Below are 15,323 nucleotides of genomic sequence, written 5' to 3' on the forward strand. Positions count from 1 at the left end.
GATGCTCAGGATTAGAAAATCGGATTATATAGAAATTTTTTTTTTCAGGTACATATATACATACATTTTTAGGCGTTAGTAAAAAATAAATTTGTTTATTGGAGTTTAAAGACAATGAAAATGTACATAGTTTTTTTATTAAAAAATTATTAACTTTATTTTTCTTTTAAATAAAAATAAATTTGAGTAAAATTTTTTAAGCTTGAGAAAATAAGCTTGTAATTTCTAATGTTTTTAACTACATATAATTATAGCTTGAAATAGCTATTATAATTAATTTAAAAGATGGTAAAATTTAGCATACACCAGAAGATTTACACAATATATCAAAAATAAAAGTAATTACAAGACAAAAAATACATTTTTATGAAAAATTTTATAAGAAAATTCCAAAATACATCTTCAGTGCACAAAAATTGTTTTTAATAATCTATAATTTACATTTTGTTTTCCAAATTTTCAATTACCCTTCAAATACTTCCCTACTTATAATAAGAATATTTAATTTCATTAAATTTTTGGATCACTATCAGTTAATTTAACCAGTTTAATTGATTCCTCCCATATTTTTCTAGCTTTTTCCATATCTTGTGCCGCATTTGATAAACCTCGTTCTTTACAATCCATATAATATTTACCAGAAACATTTTCCAATTCTGGATCAGTTGCAACGTGTAAAGTTGTTTGAGCACCTTGTTTTGTTGTTTTAAAGAAACCTTTTGTTATTGCCATCATTGGATAATTTAATGGGAATGGTACATTTCTCCAAATACCAGAATCAATCATACCAGGATGTAATGAATTTACTGTAACACCTGTACCATCTAAACGTCTTGCCAATTCACGTGCAAAGTATATATTGGCATATTTTGATACATAATATAAATATGCAGCTGGAAATGAGCCAACTGGATTTAATTTATTAACATTAACTGATGCTAAACGATACAATTCTGATGCAACAATAACAATACGGGCTGGTGTACTCGCCTTAATTTTATCAATCAATAAATGGGTTAATAAAAATGGACCATAATGATTTGTTGCCATTGTTAATTCAATGCCATCAACACTTGTTGCACCTTTAAATGCCAATGCCATACCAGCATTATGTATTAATATATCAATTCTTTCTTCAGTTTTTAAGATATCAGCTGCGAAATCTCTTACTGATTGTAATGAACCTAAATCTAGTTTTTTGACAATAATATCATTATTACCAGTTTCTTCACTTATTTCTTTACGTGCTGCTTCTGCTGTTTCTAAATTTCGACATGCCATAATTACACGAGCCTTACGTCTTGCTAAATCTCTAGCAGTTTCTTTACCAATACCACCATTAGCACCTGTTATAATAATTGTTTTGCCTTCCATTGTACGATTATTTTTACAAACTCCACAACTGATTGCCACGTAAAATCTTAATGCGATCAAAAGTGTTACAAAACCAACCGTTAATGTTGCAATAATGATTGGTATACATACAGTGCATACATCAAGACCGAAAACGTTCATTTCTTCTCTATCTTTATCTCAATTTTAATATTATACAGCTCTATTTTTATATAATTTTTGTAAAATTTTTTATTAAACCAGTTACAAAATAAATAATCGTGTAGCTACTTGATTATAATTCCAAATTAAGAGAATATTCACAATTTTTATATTATTACAAGGTTTTTAAATTGTTTTTTTTTTTTCTTTTTCTTTTAATTTAATTTTGTATATTTAGCATTCGCAAAGGTTTTGATGGGAACAACGTTATTTGTAAGACTAATGCTATGAGAATTTTGATGTTACTAGTTTAACTAGTTTAATTTATATATTTTAAAAATTTTTACCTCTTTGGTTAATAAAAGTAAATTACTGGTTTTTGGTTATTATTATTTTTTTTTATGTTTTGTAATTTTAGAGATAAAATAAGTTATGATGTCTCAGGAGAGATGGTACACTTAATTTTTCCAATATTGGTTTTTTTTTTTGAATAATTTTGTCTCTCTTGGTGGGGCTATTTATGTATGTATGTATGTATGTACGTAAATTAAAGTTGTTGGTCTTCTTGAATGCTGTTGATAGTGGCGTAAAACAAAAAACGCGACTAAAAAAATTGTTGATATTCAAGAGTATTTTACTTCAAAATCTGGAAAAAATAAAAATAAAAAAGAGTGTAAATAAAATGAATACAAGGTGAAATGAAGAAAAATAAAAAAAAATAATATTCTATGTAGTAGTAGGTTTATGTTTTACGATGTAATAAATAGATACAAACAACAAAATAAGAACTGGAAAAAAAAGAAAAAAAAAACAAAAAATTTTTATACCGTAGCCGGTTTTATTTCCGATTGAAGTGGTTATAGCAACAATGTTTTCGATTTTGATCTACACTTTAATAAGCGGCGATCGTCTTCACAAAATTTCTAACATTTCTATTATTTTGTTATTATTCAAGAGATTTCATCAGATCAAGAGATTTAGAGAGAAACAAAATGTTTTAATATTGAAAAATTTAGTATCTATCTGATAAATAATTAAGAAATATAAAATTGAATCCCTGATAATTGAAACAGTTCAAAAATGTTTATACATATATAAATTTTTATATATTTTTCTTTAAGATGTTATGTAATTCAAAATTATATAATAATATAAAGCATAAGAGAATGCGTTTTTAAATTTGATAGCCTAATTACGACAATGTAATTTTTTGTATTTAAATTTTAGTAAATTTAAAAACAAAAACGATCAGGAGATTCTTTTAAAAACAAATTATCAAGGAACAAAAAGTAATTAAAATTCGTTTAAAATGAAAATGTAAGCCAATAAAAATTAAGTTATTATTAATTAGAGTTAAGAATTATTTTAATTGGTTATAAATTAAAAATATTTTAGTTTTAGTCACATATGTAACTGAACCAATATTTCAGTATGAAGTGTTATTTATCAATTTCATTTCAAGTTTTTCTTGAAATATATTAATAATTATTAGTGCATAAAAAAATGTTAGAGATTTCGAAATTTTCTATGATATTTCTTTTAAAAAAGGACATGTCATGAACTTTTTTAGTTTTTATAAAATGAAAACACACTCAATATTTTGAAATTCGACTGAAATATTTCTTTAAAAAAATTATTAATTTGTTCAATAAACTTTCATCAATTGGGTATAAACAGCACGGGTGTCAAGTATGGAAATTTTTATGGGAATTCGAAAATTCATTATTTTTTTTTTATTAATTCATTAAAATATTTTTTAAAAAATCTAACAGGCTTTACAAACAAAGATTTAGGTTTCTTTTAAAAAAATTAAAAAAAAAATTAAATAAAAACTTGAATTTAAATTAAACCTTGAACTTCAATCAAATAATTATTCAAAAATATCTTTGTAGAATGTAAAAAGAAGAAAATAACAAAAGAAACGAGATTGGTTGGTAAAATGAATCTAAAGTTCGTTATTATTTTTAAATTTTTTTAAATGAAAATAAAAAATTATAAGAGAAATGAGTTTAGTAAGCGTAAAAAAGCTAAAATTATCCTATTGTTCAACTCATAAGGGAAACTAAAAAAAAAATACATTTAACACATTTTATTTAATAACGTTCATCTTACATTTTTAATATTTTAACATTCATCTATGTGTGCAATGTATATGTTAGAATTGGACTATTTATTTTTGTTTAAGAGAAAAAACAACTTATACACATAAGAAATTTGCCAAAAACTACAAAATTAGGTATTGATTAATGCTAAAATTTTTATTATTCTCGTTTCATTATTGATTTATTTGTATGTATTAGAGTGAATGTACATTAAATCGTGATGAGTTCATTAAACTTTTTCGTGAAATTTTTGATATTCTAGAATAATCACTTCTCCAAAATACATTTTAAAAGCGTGTATCCATGACTATCTAAAAAGCAAGTTTAATTAAATATAAAGAACTTGGAAATTTTGCTAATATATTGTGAAATATTAAAGGCTATATTTAGAAAATACCTTTTTTGAACATTTAGAAAATATTAGAGATAATGAATTTTAATTTTAGAAGGCAATTTCACATAATTCTTTTACAACTTCAGATAGAGGATAATAATATTTTACTATAATTTACAACAACTTTCAAAATGGTATTTTTTAATGAAAGCAAGTGGGGAGATGGGTAAAGTTCGAGGAGGAGATGGGAGAAGGAGGATAATCAAAAAGCTACACTAATAATGGTTCTAATTTTGGAAAACATGGCGAGTTCGGTGTATTTGACATGATTTACTTTACTTGGAAGCTTGAATGAGCTTCTAGCTGTTTTCTAGGCTAAGTGACAAATCTCTATTTCCTCCTTGCAAACGATATGGTGCTATAAACGATTTTTCATTTATTATAATGTAGGATTTTTATTTGTTGCTTCATATAATCTAAAAAATTTATACCTAACATATTTTTAGAAAATCATTACTGAATTCATTCAACAAAATCATTGTTGGATTCATTAAAAATAATTTAATTAATTTACAATATTTTTGATCTTCTTTGCATTTGTATTACTTTTTTTTGCAATTAATAGAAATAGCGATTATTTAATATTTTCATTTAAAAAAAACGTGTTATGTACTATACAAAAATATAGTATTTACTATATTAAATTTGAAAAAGTAAGTTGAAATTAAAAAATAGTTTTTTAAATTCTAGAAGGTTGACGTAATTCAAATTTTGGTAAAAAATGTCTGATCCTATTAAAAATTTTATAAATTAGGGTAAATTGATTAATTAACTTATAAAATTGGAAATAGTTGATAATAATGAATTAATAAAAATTAATTGTATATTTGCAAATAATAATTTTATATGCACGTCAACTAAAAACTTCTTCACTTCACTATGATTACTATTTCATATTTATAAATGTAACATATTTAGAATTAAAATAATTTATTGTTATAGTAAAATTTAACGTAAATTTTTACTTTCAAACGGTTAAAAACTTAATTTTTAAAAACCTGAAAACAAATTCTATAGAATTTTGTATTTTTAATTTTACATTTCAAATTTAAGAGTCATCCGTTGCATTATAATTAAACATCTTTTAGTTATACTAAATGTATGTGTTTAGTATAGCTGTGTTTATTATAATTTCTTAGTATCACTTTTTAATGTACATACTTACATGTATATTTATTTGTATATATACGAATATAATTCAAGTAATATTTCGCTTCTTTAATAAAACTGAATGTTTAATTGGTGAAGTTACGAATAGTGTTAAATAACACTGAAATCTTACAATTTTATTGTTCTTACTTTCTCTTGAACTTCTTTTATATCGTAACTATCCTTTAAGTTTTATTTTATTCACTTTTATTTTATAGAAATCTCAATTGGCGTTCAATTCAAAACAAAGTTCAACAATGCACTAAAAAGATATTATATTGAAAAAATTATTTTAAGTTGTCGAGATTTACCTGTAAGCGTGTACCATACTTATCATATATACACATATGAATGTATATCCCCAAATTAATACGTATTTCATAATATATATTTATATTCTTACAGCTATACTTACATTTATTTAATATATTTACCAATACATAAATACTTGAAGTAAGTTGTTAATATAATGTTAGTAGAAATATTAAAAAAAAAGAGAGAAAAAAAATTGGGAAATCACGTCTTCCAGACAGTGATAATGACGTAAAAAGAAGTTATATTAACTGTTTACACATATATGTATATGCATATATTTGCATGTAATATGTTACATCAATATTAAAAATATTACATTATAGAAGGTGAATGAGTATTTTCAGCAACTCTAAGGTATCTTAAATAAATTGTTTAAATTTCTACACATATTTTTCAGAATTGAGATTGGGATCTTTTATATGGTTTGGAAATATTTTTGTTGCATATAAAAAATGAGTAAATTTGTATGTTATTATATTTAATTGTTTTTCCATATTAATGAAGTGCAATAGATATTTAAATAGAAGTAAATTTGTAAATAGATGTTCAATAATTTTAGTCTCGAAAACGAAAAAGGAGTTAGGCTATTTAAAAATTTTATAAATTTCAAATTATAAATAACAAATTGAAAATAAGTTCAAAGCTTTTGTAATATACAATCAATTTTTATAATGTCTTGTTATTAATCATTGCAAACCGATTTGTTTGCATACTTTCAAATAGATTTTATTTAGGTACATATAGTGATTTTATTAAAGGCGTGAAACCACGTCTGAAGAAATAATGTATTTGAAATGTTTTTTTCACTTTATTAATTTCAAATTATGTAACAGTCTTTAAAATTGGACAAATTATAAATAAAGGCTTGGGAGAAAAAAATGACCAAGTAAAAAAATGTAACTAAATTCAATTTTAAGTTAAGATTAATTTTTTAGCAGTTTTATCACTTTAGTTTTTTAATATATTAAGGGACATAGTGTGTATTTTTGAAAAAGCACAAGTTCTTTATCTTAAAATATCTGAAAAATTTCCATGCAGTTTCATTAATAAATTCATTTCAATGCAGAAATAATTAAATAAATTATTCGAATATTTTGTATGTCGCGTATAATAAGAATATATGTATGTTATATTCAAATGTGTCGATTAAGAACATTACTATACTAAACTCATAATAATATTTCTATTAAAACACAAATAACAATTTCAAAATATTTAAACTAGACCTAAAATTGAAAAGCCTGCACCATCGGTATACTATAATATTAAAAATAAATTGCTTAAACTTCAAGCTAAGACGTTAATAAAATAATAATACAAGTTCAATAAAAAGCAATTCATTTATAGAATACAAAATAAATGTGTATGGATGTATAGAAAACATAAATGTAGGAAAAAATTAAAAAAGTGTAAATGTAGTGAGCGCTATTAAATAATTAAATTTTGTATCATATAGCATTGTGGAATATTTCTATTTATATGCATACATATATATATATATATATATATATATACATATATACATATATATACATATGAACATATAAATGAAAGTTATGCTTACATAGATTTTATTAAGAGATGTGTGATATTTTCTCAAAAGAAGTCCAATGATAATCACTCAGGTGAAGAATATGACTAATATGAATATAAGTATATATATGAATGTGTATATTTGCAAATTAATTATTAAGTTTGCGCTCAAACTTTAATAATTATTTTTATTAATCATTTTGTTTTATTTTATTTTTTTGTGAAGAATATATCAATTGAGATTTTTATTATGGTTTTATTGACTTAGAAACTCTCTCTTGGAAATAAAATATTTCTATAATATAGGTATATTTGTATAATATATTTGTAAATAATGTGTCTTCGTTTGTACATTTTTATTTGTTTTACTTTCAATTTAATTCAGAAAATAAAGTGTCAAGAATAATCATTTTGAAGTTTCGGAATACCTAATTGAAATACATACATACATACATAATTATATAATATATAATGCTTGTCATGAATATGTATGCAAATGTAAAATGCATTTATGAACATATTTCTATTGTGCTTAAGCATAAAATTAATAAATAATTTTTTTGCATTTCCAGTAAGCAAAGCATATACATACATATTATATAAATGTATATGAAACTATTTATATTGGTGAAGTCTTTGTCCATATTATATTCGTTATGAATAAATAAAGACGGTGAAAAAATTTCACTTGTATGGAATTTTTAAAAAAATACGCTTAAAAATGGTAATGAAACGCATTTTTTACGTAAATAAAACGTGCATTTAATAATTAAAATTCAAATATTTTATAAATTTATTAAATATTTTGCTATGTTTTTGTGTATAACGAAATTTGTATTTTTGATTGACCTGAAAGCAGTTACTTGCATTGTATATAATCGAGTTACATGAGGATCAAAATTACTATTCTGATATAAGCACTTATTTAGCACTAAATTAATAAACTATGAAACTATAATTAAATTGTAGTTCAACGTCAACAAATTCCTCACAACGAATTAATATTCATTTCTTTTAGTACATAAGACAAATTTTTACTCAAAAAATTAAAAAATGATATTCAAGACGAATAGTTTAAAAAAAAATTGCATGTGTTTAGGAGAAATCGTACATAAAATTATTGCATATCATATACTTTCAAAGTTATCGTCACTTCATTCACAAAGCCATATAATTTAATTACATACTTTTATAAATACATATATAATTTATTGCCGATACATCCATCTGCACCAATTTTGTGAATGCATTATGTTGATATGCAATTCCAATTTCGCGGTTTGTTAAATTTTTCTTTGTTAATTGCCCCGTAATTTTTGCAAGGCATGTTTTTAAATAAAAAAAAAATTTTTCTTTTTTACACTAAAATGATATTCTCCTTTGACAAAACTATTAATCAGAAATTGAAAGTTGTAATTTGATAAACTGAAAACAAATAAAAATACGAAATGTTACAAAAGAGAAATCTATTTTTAGAAATCATAACGAATTCGGATAAAATGTTAAAAATGTGATTGATTAAACTCATTGGCATATGTATATTTAATCAAACGCATTTTTAATATAACACATTTAATATAATTATATATGGTGCCAAATTAACAACATATATATATATATATGTATGTACAAGTCTTTAAGTTGGCAGCCTAAACCAATATTACATTTATTATAATTTTATTTATTTTTTACCATGGTTTGTGTATAACAATTAAAAATACACTGTACCTACTTTAAATTCGTACTTGTGAAACACTATAAAGAACGTTTGAGTGATCTTAAATATAAATGAGATGTTATTTTTCGCAATAAGAGTTATTATTGAACATTTAAAAAACACAATTTTTGTTAGCAGTTCGTAACTTGTTATTTTTTCCCCAATTTTTTTTTTTTATTTAAATTTCAATTACTTTGATCAAACTTCAATTATTTACTTGTGTACATATAATTCTGAATTTTTCAAAAAAAATATTAAAAAAAATATATTCATGTGGTGCTACATGACCATATTTTTCACTTTAATTGCAGAGTACTATCTATATACATATACATGCAAATATCATAGGGTTTTCACTTTTCCATAACTTTTACAGTGCTTATAAAAAATCCTTTTTTACTGATCAAATATGTGTATAAGTATATACGAGTATATATTAAATTTACAATTGAAATAAAAAAAAAAGAAAAATTCACCCATATTTTTTTTTTAATTTACTTGTTTATTTAATTCAATTGAATGTATGAAAGTAAATTTTAGTAATTGTTTAATACAAAAAAGAAAAAGAAAAAAAAATTAAATTGCTTGTAATTTTTTATTCGTTCATCACAAATATAAAAAGGAGCTGAGATATAGATATATACTTACATGTTACATATGTATATAATAATTATTTTTGTCTCAAATTCTCAAGTTTTTAGAGTAGTAAATTTTAAAAATAAATAACAAACCATTCGAATTTTATTAAAAATGGAATTACTTTTATTAATTATTTTTCTTGCATTTTACACAAAATATTTAATTTATGTAGGATTAATAAAAAAGAGATGAAATAAAAATGGTTTTTTTTTTTTGTTTTTAATTCAAATTGTCTATAGTTTATTTAATTGGGTTTATAAAAAAAGAGAATTATATTATTCATATAAAAAGTTGATGATGTCTACAATATTCCTTGCACAAATTGTAGATAGATTCAAGAATATAAAAATACAACACAACAATCTGATACAAAATTTTTTTAATTTAATAAATTTTTCATAATTAGAAATGATCAATGTTTATTCTATTAATTTCATCTAAAGTTTTTGTACACGATGGGTTAAAGGTTGCAGAAAGAATGGTTAAAAATTGACATTAAAAATGTCTTTAGTTATATAGTTTTTCTAATTGCTGAACTTCTTTTAGATCGACAAATCAAGGTACAATATAAAAATTTTATTATAAAAACACTTGGTTGATTTTTTCCTTAAAATTTCATTAGAAACATTAAGAAAACGAAGACAGAAAAAAATTATATAGGTTTTTCGAATTTAAAACAACAAAATTAAAAGTTTTTAACCACACGATTTAATTTAATTATTAGGGTAACTTTACGTGATACGAAAAAATTATAAGAAAATCTTGAGAAATCATAAAATTAAACAACCATAATAATGATGAGAAAACAATTAAAAAGTAAAAAATAAATTAACGTCAAAAATGAATTTCTTATATTTTCGTTCTTTTAAAATCTTTTTAAAAGAATTTTTTTTATCTTTAGTCACCATTTGCTGTTTTTTTTATATATGTTTTACGTAATACATTTCAAACTGTTAAGGTTTTATTCGAGATTTGTATTTTGTATTTCTCAATTGCGTATTTAAATCCTTTGTCAGTTTGTAAATTATCCTTGACAAAGATACACAAAAATTAATTTCTTTATTTCTTTATTAAACATGCACGCTTACTTACTCCACAATTGATTTAAAAAAAAACAAAGTTAAGTATTTTTTGTATGTAAATTTTGCAATTAAAAAAAGTTTCCCATAAAAGTACATACTGTATGGAAAAATTTGAATTGAAAATTTGGTTTTGAAAATAAAATTTTTATTGAATAAATTTACGCTAACTTTATCCGGACACTACTTTAACAATAGCCTTCAATTTTCAAAAATATTTTTTATTAAGATTTCACTGTGTAGTCATTTCGCTTGTTAACAGCAAATTCGCATAAAAACCATCATTTAACGAATATACGCGAAAAAAAATGTTTTTCGAAATTATCTTTTATGTAATGTAAAAGTTAGTCTTACAAATATTTTTTTCCATTTGATTCTTATACCGCAATGACTTCAAATATAACAATAATTTTGTAATAATGCTTTATTTTAATGTCAAATCATTTGAACTTTGAATTATAATTATATTTTATTGCCACGTTTTAACAATAACATTTTCTATAACAAAATATTGTAGGTATACTTAATAAATAGCTTCTTTAAAAATTATGTACTAAAATTTCAGTATTTAAAAAAATTTAAGAGATTACCATATACATGCATACAAATATTGTACCAATTAACTGGTAATGATCGCTGATATACATTCATTTGAATTTAAAACATTTAAAGCACCTTATATTTTGGGTTATTGCGTGCACAGACAAGAAAAGACGTGCATAATTAATTGATGCAGTACATATGTAGTTCACGCACAACATCTTGTTTTGTATTAGTTAGAAACGACGAGACAAACTTGTTATATCCTACGGGCAATATTTATGTACACATATGTGTGGATAAATGTAAAACAAACATTTAAAAATTTAGAATCAGAAAGTTTTAAAAATTTTATGCGCTTATTAGAATAATAAAAAAAAAAAGGATATTTAAATTTTTATTAACAACCGCATTATTACCGTTGTACGATATAACATTTTATTATATCGTACAGTGAAATTTAGAATTTTTTGGAAAAAACAAAATATATCTATAACATTTAAAACATGTTAAAGTTAAGGAAATTTTTTTTTTTTATACGAGGGTTATTGCAAATATTTTGGGTATCTTTTTTCTTTATTAGAGAATCATAGATATCAGCAAAATTTTATGTAATATCAAGGATTATATCAGATTAGAAATTGTAAGACAGCATTTTGAATAATTTTGTGTTTGTCTTGAATGGAATTGAAAAAACACTTATTTTTTTATTTTAATAATTTAATGCTTTAATTTAATGTGCAAAAGAAAATCTTTGATGTTAACCATAATGATAGAATTATTTTTTTTTATCGCTGACAAAAGAATGCAAGGCATATAGTGTTTTTCAAAACGTTATGACTTGATTTCTGTCGCAGCAACATTTCAAGAACCCAATCCTTCCCATAGAAATAGAGTTTCAACAGTTGGTACGAGCACTTGCAAAGTTAATTTTTCGATTTTAAGGATATTTTATAAAACAATAAAAGCCTACCATTGCAAATAAATATTCTTATTGTGTTTTCCTGTCTATTCCAGTAAATTTTGCATTATCCTTCGTAACAGTCTCCAGTTTTATTTTTCAAATCACGTTTAAGAATACTTAGAGAATAAGTTTTATTTTTATTTTGATTTTTGTCTTCACGATAATTCTGTAAAATAAAAAAAAAATTTCTTTTATAAGAATTTAAAAAAAAAAATCAAATTTTGGATCATGATTGCTCGAGGTGTTAAACGAAAAAACAGGAAAAACAATAGCAAATAATTTGGTTTTCTTTATTTTATTATTACATAACAACATTTTTTGTAAGGCTTTTTTTACCATTTAAAATATTACGAAGCACCACCATACATAAGAAAACTCTCATCTTTTTGTTTAAAAAAATTTCGTTTTAATAGCATTTTTTTAAATTTCCAAAATATTAATAACTAAATTGATCGTATGTCTACCGCTTATCAATTTAAAAAAAAAATTCATAAATAGAGATTGGGACTTTTAGATTTCTAAGACTAAGCTGTTTGACATAGATTAATATTTCTCTTTTATAACATTAGAGTTCTTATTTATAATTTCATAGTTTTAAATAAAAAAATTTGTTTAGTTAGCGAAATTGTGTAATTTACCATAATTTTTGTATTCATTTTTACGCATACTGATCATAAAATTTAAATATACAGTAGAAGCTTAGGTAAATTATTTATACTTTTTAAACTGCATAATTTTGTTATAACTTTCTTGGTTTTTTATTAATCTATTTGTAAGGTATAGACTTACCATCACTTTGAATCTTTTACTCCTTTAAATTTATATAACATTTTTATAATACCTTTTTGTAAAAGAAATCATTAATGAAATTTAAGAAGATTGTGACTATTAATTTTATTTTAAAAGACTAATAATTTTTTTTTTTGCTATAAAATATTTGGTATGTATTTTGTTTAACCTCTTTCAATATATAAACATACATATATATAATTTAAAATTCCTAATACGAAATAAAATATAAATTTGCATATAAATAAAAAATAAATAAGAATTTTTTTTTATTTTCTTTTTCGTATCCCTTTGAATCTTTAAAAATTTTTCTTTTGCAAAATTGATGTTCAAAAATAATAAACATATGTACATACATTATGTATATGTATATACAAATATATTACGAATGCATGAATAACAAGAAAGTTCAATTAATAAAGAAAAAAAGGAAAATAAACTTTTGGCATTATTAAAATAAATTAATTTAAAAGTAATGTTTGAACATTTCGAAACAATGAATTCAAAAACTTGAGAGAAAATCCAGAGAGAGAAATTTATATCCCATTTTTTTTTTATATCCCATTATATCCCAACCGCATTGCATACAATAATGGAGGTTATGTGAAATTATAAATATTTTAATACTTTTAAAGCTTGATTTCTTCTCGTTTACTCGAATCAAATTGAAATTAATCATTATACATTTTTCATGTTAGTAGAAATTTTATAATTACAAATGTTTCGAATTATAAAATACATATGTATTTGAAATTACCATAAAAATTAATTAAATGATATTGGCACCAGTTTATAAAATTGTTGGTAGTTTCTATAAAATTAAAATTAAGAAATGAAACTAAATATTTATTTTATCATTTATATATATATTTTTTATTTATTTTTTTTTATATTTTTTTTTGCATTTAGTTTTTTTTTTCAATAATAAATGAGCACTGCATTTCATGATTTAAGTCCTAAAATACTTTAATTTTCTTCCATAATATTTTTTTTTTTATATTTTCTTGTATTTTTGTTTTTGTACAAGTTTATTTTAATATAATTTTTATATAATACATACTTTTAATTTTTATATATAAATAAATTGTTTTTTAAAACATAAATATTACAGGTATTTTTTTTTTGTTTTTGTTTTATTATATTATATACATATTTATGTATGTATATATACTACGTATGTATACACGATTTTAATATTTCTTTGATATGTTTTTAGAAATTTTTAATTCCTTTTTTTTAAGGGGTAAGTACATATAATAGTAACGGAGGTTATCTTTCCATTTTTATAAATCCTCTTTATAATTAATTTTGAATATTTACTTTATTTTATTTCTAAATAAATTCTTTTTATTCCTATTAAAATTTTATAAAGATGAATATGTTAAATATTGTATAAAGGTTTTTTTATATGTGCACATTTATATCTTAAGAAAATTAAAGGAAAATTGTATTTTTTTGTGGTACACATAGTGAAAAAAAAATTATTAGCACGTTATATAATATTAATTTACTTTATTTAATAATTTTATTTTAAAAAGTTTTTGTTTTGAAATTTGGAAATCTTGTTGTAGTACATAATTTGCATTTTTATTACCTAAATAAAATAATTTTTTTTTTTGTTTTAAATGCACAAAAAATTTTGAATATACTTTAAAATTATGTGATTATGAACAGAAAATCAAAAGAAATTATAATACACAATTTCAGGTACTTGTTGTTAAATGACTCTGCAAAATTTGTGTTTTTAATTAAAATTTCTATGTCAATTAAAAATAATATTGTTAAAGATAATTTTTTTTTTTAAAAAATTTTAAAGTAAAATACATTTTCTTTAGAATACTTACAGACTATATTATGGAAAAAGTAAAAATGTCACGAAATTTGATTTAATTTAACAGATCTAAGTGTAACATATAATTACATCTTGTACTTATTGATATGTACATATTATTTATATAATTATGTATGTATGTATATGTATATCAATATAAAATATTTAAATAATTGGAGAACGTCTTGCATTCTATATAAATTTATTTTAATAATTAAAATAATTGAATATTCAAATAATATATGAATACAATTAAATTTCAAAATAACATTTATAACTGTATATTTATGTTAAAAAAAATGAATATAAAATAGCAAACATGTATATATTTTTTTATATTTTGTGTCATGTAATTTTTTTGTACAATTATTGTATATTTTATATCGATATTTCTAAACTGAATAAAAATCAAATTGCATTTTATGCATTTATTTTGAAAAATATAATTTATTTCGGAAAGTTAAAATAATGTTTGCTAATAGTTTTTGAATATGATCAAACTAAAATATATTCATAATAATTATGATACATTAATATATATATATATATATATATATAATATATTATATAATATATTATATATATATATATATATATATTATTATATAATACGAGTATATGTATATATAATATATACATATCTATAATATACATATATAATATATATACTGTATATATATATTATATATATATTATATAATATATATATATATACATATTATATATATATATGTTATACATGTGCTTCCAATCAAGTGCAAACAAAATAAAGTTTAT

The 15,323-nt window shown here is 21.6% G+C and overlaps 1 protein-coding gene across 3 annotated transcripts; it reads right to left on the reverse strand.

Annotated features, from left to right (window-relative positions):
- Positions 1-171: 171 nt before the first annotated feature.
- LOC129610593 (retinol dehydrogenase 14) lies at positions 172-5,400 on the reverse strand. 3 transcript variants are annotated; one of them, XM_055523203.1, is made up of 2 exons: positions 5,290-5,400; positions 172-2,140 (listed from the first exon to the last, which is right to left on the reverse strand). In XM_055523203.1, exon 2 carries the CDS (start codon positions 1,513-1,515, stop codon positions 511-513), a length of 1,005 nt encoding a protein of 334 aa, XP_055379178.1. In that variant the 5' UTR covers positions 1,516-2,140; positions 5,290-5,400; the 3' UTR covers positions 172-510. The 3 variants fall into 3 exon arrangements, with proteins under 3 accessions (XP_055379178.1, XP_055379177.1, XP_055379179.1); XM_055523202.1 differs by having other exon boundaries at positions 5,156-5,383; XM_055523204.1 differs by having other exon boundaries at positions 5,273-5,376.
- Between the last annotated feature and the right edge of the window lie 9,923 nt (positions 5,401-15,323).

The sequence above is a fragment of the Condylostylus longicornis genome, unplaced genomic scaffold (assembly GCF_029603195.1).
Source record: "Condylostylus longicornis isolate FDR11 unplaced genomic scaffold, ASM2960319v2 ptg000045l, whole genome shotgun sequence".
In the NCBI taxonomy this organism is placed as follows: Eukaryota; Metazoa; Arthropoda; class Insecta; order Diptera; family Dolichopodidae; genus Condylostylus; species Condylostylus longicornis.